At 36.8% G+C, this 22,901-nt stretch overlaps 1 protein-coding gene across 1 annotated transcript in view; it reads right to left on the reverse strand.

The window, feature by feature from the left end:
- Positions 1 to 22,901, reverse strand: part of LOC126951413 (probable C-mannosyltransferase DPY19L2) — a 184,308-nt gene that overhangs the window by 120,758 nt on the left and 40,649 nt on the right. The window contains exons 8-12 of the mRNA XM_050785482.1: positions 17,675 to 17,766; positions 14,914 to 15,013; positions 11,816 to 11,893; positions 10,710 to 10,796; positions 1,687 to 1,746 (exon numbers count right to left, since the gene is read on the reverse strand). Of these exons, the coding sequence (XP_050641439.1) occupies positions 1,687 to 1,746; positions 10,710 to 10,796; positions 11,816 to 11,893; positions 14,914 to 15,013; positions 17,675 to 17,766 (417 nt within the window). The remainder of the gene's footprint in view (positions 1 to 1,686; positions 1,747 to 10,709; positions 10,797 to 11,815; positions 11,894 to 14,913; positions 15,014 to 17,674; positions 17,767 to 22,901) is intronic.

A 22,901-nucleotide genomic window follows, 5' to 3' on the forward strand; every position in this document is an offset into this window, starting at 1 on the left:
ATAAATACTTATTTTTGCCAAAGATATACAGAGCTAAAAACAGAAAATCATACCTAGGGAGGCTTAAAAACATGTAAACTGAACACTTGGTTAAATCTCAACTTTTCCCTCCTTAGATTTTTTGTTTCTTTGATATTCTTGAATTTAAAACTTAGTCAATTCATGTTCTTTCCAGTCTACTACTGAAAATGTTGTTGAACATGAAGACAGCAAATGTTCCTTTGAGTGCAGCCTTGGCAGAATTTTTTTGATGTTTATGGACACTCTTCTATTTATTGTCATTTTTCAATAGTTTGCAACTGAAATTCTGACCTTCTTTTGAGTTGAGTTATTAAATTGCTCAATTTTTCTGAAGTGAAAGAATTATATATTACAAGTGTAATGTCGATATGTGAATTTCTACAAAGCCTGCATGCCTAAGGACAGGTGGCCTGGGTAAAGAGTCAAATTGGTAGAACCAATTAAAAAGACAAAGAAAGCATCATATCATTCATTCAACAACTTAGTGGACAAATCTTTCTATATTTTCACCATAAAGGATGGAAGAATGCCTCCAACAAGGAGAAAACAGCAACTCCTTCCATTTTGTTCTCTTGTATTGTGGGTTCCTTCCTCAACTTGTAACATTTCCAGACTTATCCTCTCAATATATAACATGTAAACATACAGTTCATTTCTGCTGTCGCCCAGCATGGAGTGCAGTGGGGTGATCATGGCTCACTGTAACCATCCTGGGCTCAAGCAATCCTCCCACCTCAGCCTCCTGAGTAGTTGGGATCACAGGCTCATGCCACCATGCCCAACTAGTTTTTCTATTTTTTGTAGAGACGGGGTTTTGCCATGTTGCCCAGACTGGTCTCAAACTCCTGGGCTGAAGCTCTCTGTCCGTGTTGGCCTCCCAAAGTGCTGTGATTACAGGCGTGAGCCACTGTGTGTGGCCCAGGGTTTATTTTTTAATGGAAGTACATCACAGACCAGAGAAAAAGAATATCGTCTGTCTCATATTAAGAGAATTTAGGAGTTGCACTACCTGCCTAATAACTTATTTTACTAGGAAACCATAGAGGTAATATGGGCCATCCATCTGCATATTTGGGAAGAAGCCAAACAAAGATTAGGTAGTGGCTGAGTTCAAATTAGAAGGGGCTGGGAGACTGGAAGGAAAATGTTAAAAGGACGAAAGTAATAGAGTCTAAAGTTGGAAGCAGAAGGAAAGAGAGATAGATGATGGATAGATGCAGAGGAAAGAAAAGGAGAAAGCTGGAAAGAAACTACAAACGAATTATTTTGAAGGGAAGGTTAATTGAAGCTAAACAGAGAAACTCAAGACAAACACATTTTTAAAAGCAAGGCTGTGTGGATATAGCAGGATGAAACATAAAGGAAGAGTGGCCTGGAAGTGAGTTGTGAAATACGTGTGCTAACTTCTTGAAAATGATTTCTAGTCCTTGCTAAGGACTATTTCCTTAGGTATCTATCTACCTTAGATAGTAGCTATTTGATTTCTAGTCCTTGCTAAGGACTATTTCCTTATGTATCTATCTACCTTAGATAGTAGCTATTTTTAAGTCAGTAGCTATTTATTGGCTATAAATCATTAGCATTTTAAAGATTATTAACTGTGTTCAGTTTATAGAAATAAAAAGTAGAATTTAAATAAACTGCATTAAAAACATTGAATCTTACCCAAAAGTTGAGTTTAGATACTCCCAGTTTTAGAATTTCATTTCTCTTTAGAATTATTGCCTAAAATGCACACAAGGGAAAAATGAAACAATTCAATACAATACAATTAACATTTATATTTTGTATAAATGGTACATTTCAAAAATTACATAGCCACCCTGTTCCATCTCAGCTATCACCAGCCATTTTCCTCCTTAACTGTTGATTTTAAATTTTGGACATGGCAAATTTCCTTGAGGTGAGACTTAAATGGTTTGGGTGTCAAAAAGCTGCCTCTTGAATCAAGTTATTTCTTCACTTAGATACCCTGGCCGTTTTCTGCAGGATAATTCCTCTACAAAGGTAAATGGTATATAAGCATATGACAGCATCCATGCAAGTCTGTATGTGAGTTATCCAGCAACATTAGTGAACTAAACTAACATGAAAATCCTTCCTCTCTAAACTGCCAAATAAAGTATTTAAACATGTTTAAAAAATGTTTACTGATGTGAAAGAGAAGGAACTTGTGATGCTAGAAAAAAAGGTGAATTTTAAAAAATACAATATTAATTAGCAGATAACCACCACCCCTGGCAGTCTTTATAAAGGCCTGTAGAATAAGGTTACAACTACAGGCTTGTATTGTAAAGGGAGGGCAGCAGAAGAGGCCTTGGGTCTAGGAAAGGTAAGAAGTTGGAATTGAGACTAATACATAAAGGTAGGGTCTTCAAAAACTATACCTGCAGTGCTATGGACTGAGTATTTGTGTCCACCTCAAATTCATAGACTGAATCTTTATAATCCCCCATGTGATGGTGTTTGGAGGGTGGGCCTCTGGGAAGTAACTGAGTCATGAGGGTGAAACCCTCCTAAATGGGATTAGGGTGCCCGTATTACAAGACTAGAGAGTTGATGTCTCTCTCTACCATGTGAGGACACAGCAAAAAGGCTTCTGTCTGCAAACCACCAAAAGGGCTTTCACCAAGAACCAAATCAGTCAGCACCTTGATTTTGAACTGCTCAGCCTCCAGAACCGTGAGAAATAAATTCCTGTTGTTTAAGCATCCTGTCTGTGGTACTTTTGTTATAACAACCCAAACTGACTAAGACACACAGTGACTAGAAATACTTCACCTACCGTCTCTACGAGTTGATAGGTTATTTGTTTATTCCCAAGTTTGGGGTGAAAACAGTGCTCTCATGAGAAACTGAATTCTTGGACTTGCATATTATTTAGATTTGGGTTCAAATTTTGTATCATTTAGTTGGTGTAGAAATTCCCAAAGTGAGCCAGGATTATTAAACTTCCAATAGGAAAATATAAATGTATCAGATTATTCATTGCAACATTGTTTGTAAATGCAAAAGTTAGGCAACAACCTAAATGCCCAGACATAGGAGAGTGACTGAATGACAGTAAATCCACAGTAGAATACTAGGAAACCACCAGAAAGAATGAGGAAAATCTCTATGAACTGATATCCAGGATAGGTTGTTAAATGAAAAAAAAAAAAAAAAAAGTGCAAAAGACTATCTTTAATATAAGAAGAGATGTAAAAAATATACATATAACAGTTACTAGAACTCAAAAAAGCCCAACTAAATGGGTCAGCTAAAAAACTAATGAGATTTCTTTCTTATAGGGAATAGGCAGTAACAGGGTGAAAAGAAAGGTGGAGAGAATGGGCTGGAAGGAATAGTGGGGAATATTTTCTGAGTATAATTTTATATATATATAAATATAGTCCTCATTGAAATATGGTAATGTTTCACCCAAAGTAACTAAAATCAATCAGAATGAAACTTCTGCTTCTGTCCAAGTTTGTATAACAGGAACCACATTTACTTTCTCACCCTAAAAAACCAAAATACCAAGCAAAATAGATTATAGAGACAACGATGAACAATTATATGCCAACAAATTAGATAACTTATAAGAAATAAATTTCTAGAAACATACAACGTACCAAGAGTAACTTATGAAAACACACAAAAAAACTCAACAGACCTATAACTAATAAGGAGAGTAAATCAGTAATAAAAATTTTCTCAACAAAGGAAAACCTCAAACCAGATGGCTTCACTGGAGAATTCTGTGAAACATTTAAATAAGAATTCATACCAATCCTTCTCAAGTTCTTCCAAAAAACTGAAGAGAACACTTCTATACACATTTTATGAGGCCAGCATTACTCTGATACCAAATCCAGGAAAAGATACTACAAGAAAACTACAGGCCAGTATTTCTGATGAATATAGCAAAAAAAAAAAAAATATATATATATATATATATATAAAATGAGCAAAAATGTTTATTCTTTGGGGAATAAACATTTCCCCAAAGAATAAATACAAATGTCCAACAGGTATTTAAAATGGTGTTCAACATCACTAATCATTAGGGAAATGTAAATCAAAACCACAATGAGATACCACCTCAAACCTGTTAGGATGGCCATTATAAAACAAAACGAAACAAAACAAAACCAGAAGTAACAAATCTTGGCAAAAATGTAGAAAAATTGGAATGCTTATGCATTGTTGGTGGGAATATAAAATGGTGCAGCCAAAGGGCATATCAGGTAGTCTACATGGAAGAGTTTGCTTCCGAGTGCAGCAATATTAGCCATAAACTAACCAGTACTTTAATTCCAGCTAACAAATCTTAAAAGCAAGGCCCGGAAAGATCAGCCTATGTTCAAGTGGCTTAACTTCATCACAGAAAAAAGCTCAAGAATATCTCTAGGAATAAGAAAATACCCAGCAGCTAACAAGGTAAAATTCACAAAGCCTGGCATCCAAGTAAACATTGCCAAGCATGCAGACACTCAGTAAAACAAAACCCCGATATGAGGAGAAGAAACAATTAATTGAAACTGACACAGACGACAGAATTAGCAGGTGGAGGCACTGAGGCAGTTACTATAACTGTATTACACATGGTGAAGAAGTGGTAACAGAGAGAGAACATTTAACTAGAGACACAAAAATGCTTCAAAGATCCAAAATGAACTTTTAGATATGAAAACTACAATGACTTAAATGAGAAATACACTGGATGTGATTAACAACAGGTTAGATACTGCAGAAAAACAACTAATGAACTCTTGAAGACACAGCAATAGTAACTATCCAAAATTAAATAAAGAACAAAAAGAAACAAAGGCTCCATGAACCACTGAACAATTTCAAGCAGCCCACTATGCATGTGGTGAGAGTCCCTAAGTGAAAGTGAGGTGGGGAGGCAGAAAAATATTTGAAGAAATAATGGCCAAAATTTTTCCAAATTTGATAAAAATTGTAAACCTAAAGATCTAAGAATTTCAATGAATCCTAAATACAAGAAACATAAAGAAAACTATAGTAAGGCACATTATATAAACAAACTGCTCAAAATCAGTGGTAAACAGAAAATCTTATCTCCAGCTGGGAACAGCTAGAGAAGTAACATATTATTTACAGATGAAAGCGCAGGGATGTCAACAGATTTCATAAGAAAAAAATGCAAACAACAAGACAAGTCAAGCAGCATCTTTTAAATTCTTAAAGAAAATTGCTGTTAACCTGCAATTCTACACCCAGGAAACATACCTTTCAAAAATGAAGGCAAAATAAAGACTTGGTGACCAGGTGATTTGCACTAAAAGAAATGTTAAAGGAGGTCTTTCACACAGCAGGAATACAGTAGGTCAATCTGGCTGTACACAAGTAAAAGACACTGAAAATGGTAACTACAGGGTAAATATATAACATTTTAAAAATTTCAAATACTTTTAAAAGGTAATTTACTGTTTAAATAAAAAAAAGTCATTGAGATTTCTATATCATATGTTTCAGTAAAATGTATGACAATAACATGAAACAAATTTAAAAATGCACTTTATCAAAATATGTGGGATCCTGATAAAGCAGTGCTTGGAGAAAAGTTTATAGCACTAAACACCTGTGTTTAAAAAAAAAAAAAAAAAAAAGAAAGAAAGAAAGTTCTCAAGTCAAAGACCTTGCTTTATACCTTAAAAAAAAAAAAAAAAACTAGAAAAGAAGGAGAGCAAAACCCAAAGTAAGCAGAAGAAATGAGGCAATAAAGATCGAGTATAAATCAATGAAACAGAAAACAAAAACAGTAGAGCAAATCAATGAAACCAAAAGCTGGTTCCTTGAGAAAATTAATAAAATTGATATACCTCTAACCAGACTGATCAGAGAAAAAAATAGAACACAAACATCTAATACTAGGAATGAAAGAGGAACTATCACTACAGATACTATAGATACATAAAAGATATAAAATATTATGCCTTTGTCAATAAATTTGACATCATAAATAAAATTTAAAAATTCCTTGAAAGATACAAGCGAAGTTCACTCAAGAGGAAATGGATAACATCAATAGCCTTATATCTTATTAATGAAATGGAACTTGTAGTTAAAAACATTCCTACAAAGAAAGTCCTAGATGGTTTCATTGGTAAATTCTACCAAATATCTAGGGAAGAAATCATAATGATTTTACCCAAATTCTTCTGGAGGAGAGAGAACACTTCATAACTCATTTTATGAGGCCAGCATTGCCATGTAACCAAAAAAGACAAAGATGTCATAAGAAAACTATGAACCAATTATTGTCATGAACTTAGGTGCAAAATCATAAACACAATTTTAGAAAGCTGTATCCAACAAAAAATAATAATACAGCATGACCAAAGTGAGGTCGATTCAAGGAATGCAAAGATGCTTTAACATTTGAAAATCGCCGGGCGCGGTGGCTCAAGCCTGTAATCCCAGCACTTTGGGAGGCCGAGACGGGCGGATCACGAGGTCAGGAGATCGAGACCATCCTGGCTAACACGGTGAAACCCCGTCTCTACTAAAAGATACAAAAAATTAGCCGGGCGAGGTGGCGGGCGCCTGTAGTCCCAGCTACTCTGGAGGCTGAGGCAGGAGAATGGCGTGAACCCGGGAGGCGGAGCCTGCAGTGAGCCGAGATCGCACCACTGCACTCCAGCCTGGGCTACAGAGCAAGACTCCGTCTCAAAAAAAAAAAAAAAAATTTGAAAATCAACCAATATAATGCAGCACATTAACAAAACAGAAAAGAGAAACTATATGATTATATCATATCTTCAAAATGCATTTTTGAAAAAAACTCAGCAAACTGAACAGAAGGGAACTCCTTCAACCTGATAAAGGGCTTCTCTGAAAAATCCTATGGCTAACACCGTTACTTAAGGATGAAAGACTGAATAATTAAACAAAACTTACATTTCAAAATGAGCCATTTAAAATAAGGCATTTAAAAATACTAAAATATGTGAAAGAATGACACAAATCAAAATTAGAAAAACTGAGAAATGAGCTGACAGAAATCAAATAATTTGAATTAAAACAAAAATAATTTCAGACACAAAAAGCTAGAAGGAATATGAGGAAATGATCATCATAATAGTGCCTTAAGAGCTATGAAAGGTGAAGAGAAGAAACTTTTAGAAATAAAAAAAGAAATAAGATAAAAAGTATTCAAGAGAAAGTGATACATTTATAATGTATCCAAACTTCTAACACTTTTAATTAGCAACCCTTTTGGACAGAAGTAAAACAAGTACTCAAAGAGACAGCTGGGCATGGTGGCTCATACCTGTAATCCCAGCACTTTGGGAGGCAGAGGCAGGCAGATCACCTGAGGTTAGGAGTTTGAGACCAGCCTGGCCAACATGGTGAAACCTCATCTCTACTAAAACTACAAAAATTAGCTGGGCATGGTGGTGGGCACCTGTAATCCCAGCTACTCAGGAGGCTGAGGCAAGAGAATCTCTTGAACCCAGGAGTTGGAGGTTGCAGTGAGTCAGGATGGCACCATTGCACTCCAGCCTGGGCAACAAGAGTAAAACTCCGTCTCAAAAAAAAAAAAAAAAAAAAGAAAGAAAGAAAAAGTAAAAGTGAAAGAGACAAAAATTTTACACAGAGCCAACTTAACTTTCAAGTAAAAGGTGACAAAACAAACTGTGACAAATACATCAGAATTGAAGGAACTCTCTTGTAGAACAAGACTAAAATAACCAAGATAACTAGGAGATAACGGCATAAAGACTGCTGATAAATAAATATGTATTTGTTCACATAAAAACATGAAATAAGGTTAATAAGGCAGAAAGTACAGTATGCAGTACTCTATGTTCTGACAATATAGATACAGATTTAGTAAAAAAAAAAAAATGGGTGAAGAGAATGAAAGAAGGATATGCAAAAAAATCTTTATTTCTCATAATCATGTGTGTGGTGCAGTATAGCAATTCTCATGCATACACTTTGGGAGAAGGCAACTGGATATGTGATATTCTATCATCCCCTGGCTTCTTGAGACCCAAGAGAAACAAACAAACAAAAAAGAGGTAAGTAAAAACCCTATATTCTTGAATTTGATTTGGAAATATCCATCAGAACTTGTGAGCTAGTTTACCATAAATGCATGCACACACACACATACACACACACATATTTTCATGGTAGATTTTTAAAGAAAGAGAGAGAGCCTACACCCTATGATATTTCCTACCTCTGTCCACTAAGAAGGCCTAGAAACAATGACCTACTCAGTAGCAGTGAGTATCCTTGGGTCCCAGACTGCGGTCTTAAAACACCGTTTCCCCAGTGAAGGCGAGGAGGGTGTCTTGCAGGAATGGCTTCCTCCAAGGTTTGGACAGGAGTCCACAAGAGAGACCTGGAAGAACTTGTCATACATGACACAAGTGTGCTATCAGACCACAGGGGTCACGTCAGAGAACTCAGGAGAACCCTAAAGAGGCTCCCCTGGTCAACAATGAAATAATCTGAGAATGAGTAAAGATAATAATTTCAATTAACTTGAAATACATCAAAAATGTTTAAATCCCTATGTTCCGAATGAAACTTAAACACACACATACACAGCCCAAAGAGCCCACATTTGGAAGATGACAGGGAATCAATTCATTATTTTTAAAATTTGCAAATAAAGAGGTAAATCAACACTTACTTAACTTTTCCTAAATGAACTCTAGATGACGGATTGGAATGTGACCACTTTGCAATCCCTATTGAATTAACAGATCCATCATAAGGCACTGAAGTCTAGTACCATAAAGAGAGACATTACATGCCTTTTAATGAAAGAACAATACTGTAGACTTGCCAAAGTGATCAAGCCTGAAGCAATCCAAGTTTCAGATCCAGTTTCTAATATATTAAACTATGCCATGAGACAAAGGAACATGCTTAGCTACACCACAAGAACTCAAAAAGCAAAATCTGGACCATGAAATCCTCCACATATTCTGACTCCGGTTCCTCAACAAATAAATTTCATGAGGATAAAACCAGGAAGATATGCAGGAAACTTGTAGCTAAAAAGAGAAACTGAAGTGATGAAACTAAAAAGGAATGCTGGAAAGTTACTATCATAGCAATCAACACAGTCATTATTGTTTTAGGGCAGCACAAGGGAGTGCTTTGGGGCGGGTCACATGGAGGGCTTTTACACTCATTTAGAAAATTATAATTTTGATATAATGGTAGTTTAAGAATGTTGGCCACATAATACATAACACAGTCAGCCCTCCACATCCATGGGTTCCAATTGCTACAGATTCAACCAACGGCAGAAAGAAAATATTTGAAATAATAATAATACAACAGTTTAAAAAGTACAAATGAAAAAACAATACAGTACACAGCTATTTGCATAGTATTTCTATTGCATTAGATGTCAAGAGTAATCTAGAGATGATTTAAAGTACATAGGAAGATGGGCATAGGTTATATGCAAATAACACATCATTTTACATAAGAAACTTCAACATCTGCAGATTTTAGTATCCACAGGGGTTGGGGATGTCCTTGAATCAATCCCTGCAGACACTGAGGGGAGATTGTACTCATCAGTATTACCCAGCACTAATTCAGCACACAAAACATTGGCTTTATGTAGTTTTTATCTGTATTATATTTCAAAATAAAAAAGTTTTCATTAAAAGAGGTAGATAAGCACACTATTAGGAGTCCTCTACTCTGTAATGGTGAAATAGTTTCACAAAATGTTGGAAAGAAAGAGCATTTTTTCTGGGAGAGAAAAAGGAGGAATTACTATGAGGGAAAAATGATATGAAAAGCAAAAATGTTAAAACATAAGGGAAATACCAAAAGATTAAACCACTGCACCATACATGGAAAAGGGCTATATTTTGGCGTTACTGTAGTTGGTACCATTTCTGATCAATGTGGAGATGGGAGGTACAGGAGAATATTCTAGGCTCTAGCTTATAGATATCAGAAATATGACTACAGTGTAATAGAACTGATTTACTAAACCACCCTTCCAAACACATATCCAAATGAGTGTCATTCCATGTAGTTCCTGTGAGCAGACTACACACTTATTCTAATTATCTTGCCATTGATCAAAGTAGTTTGGAACTACACTTTCTAAACTGCCTTCAGAAATAATTTAGTTATAGGTGCAAAATAATCGGTCTTATGACTTTATTGTCACACCATCATTTGAGTAAGGTCTGTATTACCCAGCCCAATCACACAAAATATTCACAAAATTTTGGTCATTTCCAAAAATCAGATCCACTCTTGAAAGGCAAAGATTTGCCACCAGTGAAGACATTCTAAAGAATGTGCCGTATCTGTGAAGGAAACTCAGAGGAGTTCCAAAAATGTTTTGGGCAGTGGCAGTGTCACTGCAATGAGTACTTAACCTCCTCAAGTGACTTAGGAGAAAAGAAGTCATTTTTATCATAAAATGGGATATGATTAAAGTAAGTCTTTATTATTTTATGATAATTTTTAAATATTTACTTGGGCTTTGTCTTAAAAAGAAAAACTTCTACTATAATATTTTTCAAGGATAAGACAGATAAAAAGGTTTGCTTGGGAAGAACTGTGTCACGTTGAATGATAATCAGGAAAGGGCCTCTTTATTCTCTTATACCTGTTTTAGACAGGAAAACATGCTATCTGGTAGGTTAAAAAAACCCCAACTTTATGAACTAAACACTTACCCACGTCATTAATAAAGATGAAGAATAATAAGAAGATAAGTACATTGAATTTCCAAACATCAAAATGAAACTAAGGATAACTGAAATCTGAAAAAAAAGTGAAAAAATACATTTTGCGGTTATTACATATATTGGCATAATGCATATTTTGTAGGTATATAGCCTTTTTTTTTTTTTTTTTTTTTTTGAGACGGAGTCTCGCTGTGTCGCCCAGGCTGGAGTGCAGTGGCCAGATCTCAGCTCACTGCAAGCTCCGCCTCCCAGGTTTACGCCATTCTCTTGCCTCAGCCTCCAGAGTAGCTGGGACTACAGGCGCCCGCCACCTCGCCCGGCTAATTTTTTGTATTTTTTAGTAGAGACGGGGTTTCACCGGGTTAGCCAGGATAGTCTCGATCTCCTGACCTCGTGATCCGCCCGTCTCGGCCTCCCAAAGTGCTGGGATTACAGGCATAAAGATGAATAACTCTTGGCCAAATGATAATAGAATTTCAAGTCACTGCTAGATTGTAAGTATTAAAATTCAAGACTATAAACTCTATCTGGCAGAATTTCACTTTTTCTCCATCTGCTACTTGGAACAATGAAAAATAAGTCTATGATTTCTATTGTTTTAACAATAGAGTAATATACCAAGAAAGACTTAGTTATAAATACTAGTTTTACTAATCTTATTTTTGTTAGACTTCAGAACTTCTATTATTTATGAAGCTTTACTAACTTTTTATATTTTTAAGGAAGCTATGTTTGGGACCTAAGCCAAAAACAAAATTGCAAGAATATAAAATTTCAGTTAGAGTGTCATTCAGGCAAAATGCTAAAATCTCATGTCTGAGAAAGAAAAGGCAGTTTTAAAAGTAGTAATAATAATAATAAATAAAACATAAATGTTTTAGAGAATAAAACACATCTATAGTCAAGTTGAAAGTGTAATCTATTATAATATGACATCTATAATATACATTTCCAGTTTTCCTTCTGGATATCACCAGTATCATATGTATTAAATATTACCAAAGAGGTGGTACCCTATAAAACAGAATCACTTCGATTTTATAAACTCTGAGAACCTATCTTAACATTTGACTTATATATATTAAAAATGTTACCATGTTCACATAAATGATCTTCTGAAATTTGCTTGGTTCAATGTATCCCACAACATACATGGGAAATAATGATGCTATCTGAAATAATACAAAAAAGCAAAAGTGAAAAAAAGTATAGAAAACTAACACTTTACTATTCATAGGCAAAGTAAATATAAGAGGAGGGCTACATTTCTAATAATGGTAAGCAAAGGAATTTGAACCAACCTTCCCACTAAGAACTAGAATGTGTAGGAAAAATATAAATATATAAATAAAAATATTTTTAAAATATGTATAAAAGCCACAGATTATTAACAAAGCAAGTGAGGAATTAAAAAGATAGATGGCAATCTATAGTGATGAGCATGACATTTTGGGCCACTTTTCTCCCAGAGGTATCTGCCAATTTCAACAGAGGCAGATGCCTGCCAGCTGAGAGGCAGCTGGGAGACCAGCAAGCTGAGCAGGCATTTCAGCAGATTCAGCAGTCAGAGTGCACCAAGAAGGGTGCTTTAGTTTGGGGTTTCAAAGGGCCATACTATAATAGTGAACCAGAAATCAAGCAGCCCTCAGAAAGACTGAAATCCATCTATGGATCATCTCAATCTGATTGCATGAAGGTGGTTCAAGATTAATTAGTTCTTTTGACTTGCCTCTCCAATTTTTCATGTATAATGTCCAGCACCAAATCAAAAATAACCCAGCATAGATGAAGATAAGACACTATCACTAACACAACAGAAACAGATTCAGAAAAGATTTATATCAGGGATCAGCACATTTGTTATATAAAATGCCAGATAATAAATATGTTATGCTTTGTTGGTCACATACAGTCTCTTGTATATTCTTTTTCTATTTTTGTTCTATATCCCTTTAAATATATAAAAACTATTCTTAGCTTGGAGATCACTCAAACACTTGTCTGGTGCAATCAGATATGTCTTTAAACTATGCTTCAAATGTTCAAGGAAATAACTGACAGGATTGAAAATTCCAGGAGAGCACAGAAGTCATAAAAAAAATTGGGCTAGCCATGGTGGCTCACGCCTATAATCCCAGCATTTCGGAAGCCCAGATAGGAGGACTGCTTGAGCCCAGGAGTTCAAGAGCAGCCTGGGCAAGATGGTGCTACCTCATCTCTACAAAAAATTAAAAAATTAGCCAGATGTGGTGGCACAATGAACTAAGTTTAACCTTAATCTATGAAACACACAATTAAGAATAAAATCTTAAAGTACACCCAGAAGATAACATTGAATTATCCCTCTGTAAGCATGAAACATACAAATACAAACAAAACTATATACATTAGTAAAGAAAAATAAAAGCCTAGTATATATCCAGAGAATGGCTAGAAAATCATTACAGCAATATCAAACTTACCCAAAGAGCTTTTTTTTTTTTTTTGGAACTGAGTCTCACTCTGTCACCCAGGATGGAGTGCAGTGGCGCGATCTCAGCCCACTGCAACATCCACCTCCCAGGTTAAAGCAATTCTCTGCCTCAGCCTCCCAAGTAGCTGAGATTACAGGAGCCTGCCACCATGCCCGGCTAATTTTTTTGTATTTTTAGTAGAGACGTGGTTTCACCATCTTGGCCAGGATGATCTTGAACTCCTGACCTCACGATCTACCCGCCTCAGCCTCCCAAAGTTCTGGGATTACAGGCATGAGCCATCGTGCCTGGCCCCAAAGAGCTGCTTAGTTTCATCAGTACCACTGGATTAATAAATGTGCTTGCAATGAAGTGCTGCTCATTAAAAATCGATTCTACTCTGTTGGCATTTGCAAATAATGAAAACCATAGAATAATGTCCATGTTATAACCTGAAAGGAGCCAACTATTATGAAGTAAAGCGGAGGGAATACTTTAAACATGCAGCACCAACTAAGCTGGGGTTATAATTTCATTCTTTGTAGGCTATTGGCAGCAAGAGACTCTTGGCAGAATTTCTCACTTCCAATATAGAGTATTATTATTATCATCAGTATTTATTATGCAGGAAGGAGCTCTGATGGAAAATCTTAGTATCATGAAATTTCCTCAAAATTCTCCATTTACTCTCTGCTTCCCCAGTTCAGTTTCTTGGTACTAGTTATGTAGTTGCTTTAGAAACAGGATATGGGCTCAGCTCCCTTAAGCAATGATGAGCTTTATGACTAAAGCTTGCAGAAATGGTACCAGGTAAAATTCTGCACCACAGACAAAACAGCCAACATTTAGCTGGATTAGAAGCAGAACGTCCTTCTGTGAAGAGTAGGATTGGCCCTTAGAATGCTGTGTAGCTTGGCACCCAGAATGATCACCAGGACAAAAGGAAAATCTATAGGTAGATATATACAGATATTATCTCAAACACCAAAAATAACATTTGTGAATAAAAATAATAGAAAAACTCTTTCACATGTTGAGCCTTAAAACCTGTCAAACTAACTAATACAGTAAAAGAATGTGGAATTATATTATTTCATAAAAATCATACCTTTATGTAAACTTTATTCCCTATTTTGAAAATCTTTTAGGGCATAAATGTAACCATATTTAAAAATTTCTATGGAAACAACCAAGGACATCTTGCATTCAACTTAATTAATATATCCAAAGGAATATAAATCATTCTATTACAAAGATACATGTGTTTGTTGCAGCACTATTGATAATAGCAAAGACATGGAATTAACACAAATGCCCATCAGTAACAGACTGGATAAAGAAAATATGGTACATATACACCATGGAATACTATGCAGCCATAAAAAGGAACGAGATCAGGTCCTTTGCAGGGACATGAATGGAGCTGGAGGCCATTAGCCTCAGCAACAGGAACAGAAAACCAAACACCACATGTTCTCACTTATAAGTGGTTGCTGAACAATGAGAATACATGGACACAGGGAGGGGAAGAACACATGCTGGGGCCTGTCGGGGATGGGGTGGGGAGAGCATTAGGAAAAACAGCTAATGCATGCTGGGCTTAATTCCTAGGTAATGGGTTGATAGGTGCAAAAACCACCATGGCATACATTTACCTACGTAACAAACCTGTACATCCTGCACACATGTACCTCAGAACTTAAAATAAAAATAAAAATTAATTTAAAAAATCATCTTACCTGTGTAAAAAGTATAAACTGAGCAAATTGCCAGGGAAGCATAAAAGCCACATTGGAAAGACAGAGTGCAATGAAGGGCCTTCTATCATTGCTCGAGGTCCTTAATAGAGAGAATTGATACCAATAAGTTTCACCCTAAAAACAGGCTGTCATTAAAAAGAAAGACTAATTGCAAAATGATAAAATCTAAATTATTCCATTACCTTTACTATAATACAACAAAATATAGTTAACTTTTTAAAGCATACTAAAAAGAACTTGAAATACTTCATGCCTTGCATGAAGCAATCAAAATTAGAGTTTTAAAAATAACATCGTAATTTCCCACTAAATATTTTAAATACAAAAGCTCATCTTCCTCTACATACGCATGACATTAGAAATTTAATACTCCAGCAAGGAGGTCAGAAAATAGGACATGGCACTGCCCCTGCACACCTCAACATGCTTCTCCTGTATGTGCAGCAACAACTTTATATACCACCACTTTTATGTTTCAAAATACATTGAAGAGAAATGTTAAGTGCTGACAAAGTAATAAGTTAACAACTATGGGAAAAATTTGAGGAAAAGGAATCTTAAAAAATTAAAAAATCATTCTAGAATTCAGTTGAAGTGTGTGGAAGTTTAAATTGTCCATTCTCCATTACTGATATGTATTGGGAACCAGTATCTTTTACCACAGAGAATTACAATAACTTTTAGACATGAAAAAAGAAACACAAATGTTTTACATAAATAATAAAACTGTAACTGTTCCTTTTATAAATGCTATGTTGGATTTTGATGAATCTTTGTACAATCGTATATAAATTTTCAAAAACAAAATTCTAAATGTTCATATTGTTTACTGTTATCATAAAATACTCATTATGTACTTTGTAATCTTAAATTTTTCAAACAAAAATTACTTTTGACTAAGATACAGAGTATATAGCACATGCCCTCAATGATACAACCCTAAATATTCTAATTAAGACATTTTATTCCATGAAGCCCCTGACTGACCAGACTGATATTACTTCAAAAAAAATAAAAATAACCCACCTTCCTAGAAAATAAACTGGGAGTGAATAGCAAAGGGTGATGAAGAATGGGCAGCTTCCATCACCTAATCTTTGAGAGAAGGCAAAGTGTACAGCAAAGATACAGAAATCTGAATGAGGAGGAGGTTCCTAAATCCAAATTCAACCCCAGAATATACTCGTCAGGTTGGTAAGAAATCAGAAGTTAGCCTGCTCCATTCTCAAGGTTTGTGCCACCCCAGTACACTACTATTTACCACTCTTCAATTAGCTTTATATGAGTGCCACAAATATTTGCATGGATGTGTGCACCAGTGGTACTTTTAAATACATATAACTGGCTGGGCACAGTGGCTCACGCCTGTAATCCCAGCACTTTGGGAGGCTGAAGCGGGCGGATCACTTGAGGTCAGGAGTTTGAGACCAGCCTGGCCAACATGGTAAAACCCTGTCTCTACTAAAAATACAAAAATTAGCTGGGGGTGGTGGTGTGCACCTGTAATCCCAGCTACTTGGGAGGCTAAGGCAGGAGAATCGCTTGAACCCGGGAAGCAGAGGTTGCAGTGAGCCGATTGTGCCACTGCACTCCAACCTGGGTGACAGAGCAAGACTTCATCTCTAAATAAATAAATAAAAATTTATGTATGTGTGGATGATTCATAAATTTACTGTTTTAAAAAACAAGGAAGACAAACAAATGTGTTTTATATAAGGCAGAATCTGCCAGGGACTAGTAGGTGAAGAATGGGGTCCTCTGGGAGTTTGGAGGAGATAGTGATCATTATTTCATTCAGTGAGAGTTCTCATTAGTATTCTATCAAACTTATTTCTCTGATAAGGCTATTTATACTACTACCACTTACGGGTTTTTTTTGTTCATTTCTCAGACCTCTTAAATATCTAAAATGCTTATAAATGTAATCCCTACAAAAAAAGTGTATCCAAAAAAAAAAAAAACTTTGAAATGAAACTGGTTGTCCTGTTGGAAACATTGGTTGTTCAGAAATGCTTCATAAATAAGAGAATATATGTACTCCTTATCCATCTAACTCCGCATTTCCCAAATTCGTTTGCACACAGAACACTTTTTTCATGACACATTCATCAAAACCACAGGTTAGAAAACAATGTCAGAGTACCTAAACTCTGAAGAGAAAATGTAATTGTTTCTCAAAAACTTTTGAATCTTGGCAAACTATATACAAACACATACCTTTTGGTTTTTTAAAACATAATGTAGTTATTTAAAACCTGTAGCCTACTCTTAAATGGGAGAGCAATTTTTACATGGCAATTTTGAATTATTTTCTTAAATCTATACTCAATACTTTTAAAATAACTAAAAAATGGTCTAAATTTAGTAATTACAACTTCATAGATTGAAGTATATATCTATAATATATATATATTTACATTTTTTTAGAGGGGGTCTCGCTCTGTTGCCCAGGCTGGAGTGCAGTGGCACAATCTCAGCTCACGGCAACCTCTGCCTCCTGGTTCAAGCAATTCTCCTGCCTCAGCCTCCCAAGTAGCTGGGATTACAAATGCACACCACTATGCCTGGCTAATTTTTGTATTTTAGTAGAGATGAGGTTTCACCATGTTGGCCAGGCTGGTCTCGAACTCCTGACCTCAAGTGATCCGCCCACCTTGGCCTCCCAAAGTGCTGAATTGAAGTATATTTTTAAAAACTTAAATTATAATTTATTTGCCTTTGTTTTATGAATCAAAGTTACCTGAGAATCAAAGTTAAAATATACATCTGAAGTACAAGGAATGGATAGGAAAAACTTTCACGGAGAGGTGGTGTCCACATCACACGGGTGGCCTGAAATCAACAAAATGCCCACTTTACATCATGTTTACTACAACAAACATATTTAAAAACCAGGGGTGAGTTTGTTTTAGTAATTTTAATACTAGGCTCACTATATCCCATTTCTGAGTGTCTGGCATAGCTTCTCAGTTTTTGAAGCTCTCTTAACACATGAGGCCATTAAGTAGAGAGCAATTAACTACCATGTCCAGAAACCAGCAACAAATATATCAGACTGAGCAAAAGGAAACCCAAGGGACAAATAAGATTGTATGTATAAGAGTTGTGAGAATTCTGTGACTGACCAACTAGATCGACAGTCCAGTCCTGCAGGTATGATCCTGGCATATGATCCTGGCATCCTAGGCTTTGGGTTATATGTATGCCAAGACAAATACCTAAACAAATGTCACCTAGGTAATTCGCAAGCACCAAGAAAGTTTCTACATAACAAGTTTGAATGAATATAAATACACACTTCGAATAGCTAAGATTGCCTCAGAATTTGTAAAATGTAACTTAAAAAAAGGTAAGTATATATTTTAAAAACAACTAGAAGTATTTGGGAACCACAAATGTGATGCATGTAATGAAAGTATTAAATGTTCATACAAACTTTAAAATGACTTCTAAGACATATGGGTCAGAGTATTAGAAAAATTTTCCATCAAAAATTCTGAAATTCTAGAAAGAATGTGAGCTCTTATTACTTTCCAAGAGTGTTAAAAGTTATTGCTCCTCTTCCAAGATCCCAAAATTGTAAATGTTGTAAGAGGAATTATGATACATATAAGAAAGTCAACTTATACCAAGTTTCCTGGCACACTCAAAGAAAAAGCTTTGTCATTATATCAGCACATTGTTGAATGACAATGCATTTGTTTGCTTAAAATTAATATATATAAGGATTTTATGTATAATTTTTATGATTCCTTTATCTAACTGATTTTTAAAAATTAACCCAACAGCAATGGATAAAAGTACTTCTACCCTGGCCGGGCATGGTGGCTCATGCCTGTAATCTCCAGTACTCTGGGAGGCCAAGGTGGCTGGATCACGAGGTCAGGAGTTCAAGACCAGCCTAGCCAACATGGTGAAACCCCATCTCTACTAAAAATACAAAAATTTAGTTGAGCATGGTGGCACATGCCTGTAATCCCAGCTACTCAGGAGGCTGAGGCAGGAGAATTGCTTGAACCCAGGAGGCAGAGGTTGCAGTGAGCTGAGATCACGCCACTGCACTGCACTCCAGGCTGGGAAACAGAGCAAGACTCCATCTTGAAAAAAAAAATGTACTTCTACCCTATGTAACCTGTGTCATAACATAAAATATTTTGCTCCCAAGAGCTAATAGTCAGAATCTCTCTGTTTTTCATTGCCATATCCTCAGCATCTAACAGAGCATGGACGTGGTATGTACTCAATATTTTGTTGAATGAATCCATCATATTTGAAATAAACTTCTATGAGCTCTTTTTTAGGTAGACTATGTTTCATTGGGCTGAATTAGTAAGTTAATGTCTATTTTGAATTCAGCATTTTGCATTACTGAACAGACACCATGACGTAACAGAAAGAAGTGAGGCAGCAGGTGGCAGCGTCTTAACCATGTCCTTGCTGTCAGGCAAGTTTCAGTTAGACAAGATGAATAAGTTCTAGAGATCTGCTGTACAACATTGTGTTAGTACTGTAGTGTACACTTAAAAATCTGGAATGAGGTTCCAAGATGGCCAAATAGGAACAGCTCCAGGCTACAGCTCCCAGAGTGAGCGACTCAGGAGATGGGTGATTTCTGCATTTCTAACTGAGGTACTGGGTTCATCTCACTGGGGCATGTTGGACAGTGGGTGCAGGACTGTGGGTGCAGCCCACCAAGCGAGAGCTGAAGCAGGGCAGGCATCGCCTCACCCGGGAAGTGCAAGGGGTAAGGGAATTCCCGTTCCTAGCCAAGGGAAACTGTGACACACACCACCTGGAAAATTGGGTTACTCCCACCCTAATACTGTGCTTTTCCAAGGGTCTTAGCAAATGGCACACCAGGAGATTACATCCCGCACCTGGCATAGAGGGTCCCACGAACATAGGGCCTCCCTCATTGCTGGCACAGCAGTCTGAGATCTAACTGCAAGGCAGCAGCAAGGCTTGGGGAGGGGCGCCCGCCATTCCTGAGATTTGAATAGGTAAACAAAGCACCCTGGAAGCTCGAACTGGGTGGAGCCCACCACAGCTCAAGGAGGCCTGCTGGCCTCTGTAGACTCCACCTCTGGGGACAGGGCATAGCCAAACAAAAGGCAGCAGAAACCTCAGTACATTTAAATGTCCCTGTCTGACAGCTTTGAAGAGACTAGTGGTTCTCCCAGCACAGAGTTGGAGATCTGAGAACGGACAGACTGCCTCCTCAAGTGGGTCCCTGACCCCCGAGTAGCCTAACTAGGAAGTACCCCCAAGTAGGGGCAGACTGACACCTCACACGGCTGGGTATCCCTCTGAGATGAAGCTTCCAGAGAAATGATCAGGCAGCAACATTTACTGTTCAGCATTATTCACTCTGCTGCAGCCTCTGCTGCTAATACCCAGGCAAACAGGGTTTGGAGTGGACCTCCAGCAAACTCCAATAGACTTGCAGCTGGGAGTCCTGACTGTTAGAAGGAAAACTAACAAAAAGAAAGGACATCGACACTAAAACCCCATCTGTACGTCACCATTATCAAAGACCAAAGGTAGATAAAACCACAAAGATGGGGAACAGAGTACAAAAGCTGACAATTCTAAAAATCAGAGCGCCTCACCCCCTCCAAAGAAATGCAGCTCTTCACTAGCAACAGAACATAGCTGGATGGAGAATGACTTTGACGAGAGAAGAAGGCTTCACATGATCAAACTTCTCCGAGCTAAAGGAGGAAGTTTGAACCCATCACAAAGAAGCTAAAAACATTGAAAAAAGGTTAGACAAATGGCTAACTAGAATAACCAATGTAGAGAAATCCTTAAATGACTTGATAGAGCTGAAAACCATGGCATGAGAACTACATGATGCATACACAAGCCTCAGTAACCGATTCAATCAACTGGAAGAAAGGGTATCTGTGACTGAAGATCAAATGAATAAAATGAAGCGAGAAGACAAGTTTAGAGAAAAAGGAGTAAAAGATATGTACAAAGCCTGCAAGAAATATGGGACGATATGAAAAGACCAAATCTACGTCTAATTGGTATACCTGAAAGTGACCGGGAGAATGGAATCATGTTGGAAAACACTCTTCAGGATATTATACAGGAGAAATTCCCCAACCTAGCAAGGCAGGCCAACATTCAAATTCAGGAAATACAGAGAGCATCACAAAGATACTCCTCAAGAAGAGCAACTCCAAGACACATAATTGTGAGATTCACCAAAGTTGAAATGAAGGAAAAAAAGTTAAGGGCAGCCAGAGAGAAAGGTCGGGTTACCCACAAAGGGAAGCACATCAGACGAACAGTGGATCTCTTGGCAGAAACTCAACAAGCCAGAAGAGAGTGGGGCCAATATTCGACATTCTTAAAGAAAAGAATTTTCAACCCAGAATTTCATATCCAGCCAAACTAAGCTTCATAAGTGAAGGAGAAATAAAATCCTTTACAGACAAGCAAATGCTGAGAGGTTTTATCCCCACCAGGCCTGCCTTACAAGAGCTCCTGAAGGAAGCACTAAACATGGAAAGGAACAATCGGTACCAACCACTGCAAAAACATGCCAAAATGTAAAGACCATCGATGCTAGGAAAAAACTGCATCAACTAATGAGCAAAATAACCATCTAACATCATAATGACAGGATCAACTTAGCACATAACAATATTAAGCTTAAATGTAAATGGACTAAATGCTCCAATTAAAAGACACAGACTGGAAAATTGGATAAAGAGTCAAAGCACACCCATCAGTGTGCTGTATTCAGGAGACCCATCTCACGTGCAGAGACATGCATAGGCTCAAAATAAAGTGATGGAGGAAGATCTACCAAGCAAGCGGAAAACAAACAAACAAAAAAGCAGGGGTTGCAATCCTAGTCTCTGATAAAACAGACTTTAAACCAACAAAGGTCAAAAGAGACAAAGAAGGCCATTACATAATGGTAAAGGGATCAATTCAACAGGAAGAGCTAACTATCCTAAATATATATGCACCCAATACAGGAGCACCCAGATTCAAAAAGCAAACACTTAGAGACTTGCATAGAGACTTAGACTCCCACATAGTAATAATGGGCAACTTTAACACCACACTGTCAACACCAGACAGATCAACAAGATAGAAAGTTAACAAGAATATCCAGGAATTCAACTCAGCTCCGCACCAAGCAGACCTAATTGACATCTACAGAACTCTCCACTCCATATCAACAGAATATATATTCTTCTCAGCACCACATTGCACTTATTCCAAAATTGACCACATTGTTGGAAGTAAAGCACTCCTCAGCAAATGTGAAAGAACAGAAATTATAACAAACAGTCTCTCAGACCACAGTGCAATCAAACTAGAACTCAGGATTAAGAAACTCACTCAAAACTGCTCAACTACATGGAAACTGAACAACCTGTTCCTGAATGACTACTGGGTACATAATGAAATGAAGGCAGAAATAAAGATGTTCTTTGATACCAATGAGAACAAAGACACAACATACCATAATATCTGGGACACATTTAAGGCAGTGTGTAGAGGGAAATTTATAGCACTAAATGCCCACAAGAGAAAGCAGGAAATATCTAACATTGACACCCTAACATCACAATTAAAAGAACCAGAGAAACAAGAGCAAACACATTCGAAAGCTAGCAGAAGGCAAGAAATAACTAAGATCAGAGCAGAACTGAAGGAGAAAGAGACACAAAAAAACCCTTGAAACAATCAATGAATCCAGGAGCTGGTTATTTGAAAAGATCAACAACATTGATAGACTGCTAGCAAGAAAAATAAAGAAGAAAAGAGAGAAGAATCAAATAGAAGTAATGAAAAATGATAAAGGGGATATCACTACCGACCCCACAAAAATACAAACTAACATCAGATAATTCTATAAATACCTCTATGCAATAAAACTAGAAAACCTAGAAGAAATGGATAAATTCCTGGACACATACATCCTCCCAAGACTAAACCAG

The sequence above is a fragment of the Macaca thibetana genome, chromosome 3 (genome assembly GCF_024542745.1).
Source record: "Macaca thibetana thibetana isolate TM-01 chromosome 3, ASM2454274v1, whole genome shotgun sequence".
Taxonomy (NCBI): Eukaryota; Metazoa; Chordata; class Mammalia; order Primates; family Cercopithecidae; genus Macaca; species Macaca thibetana.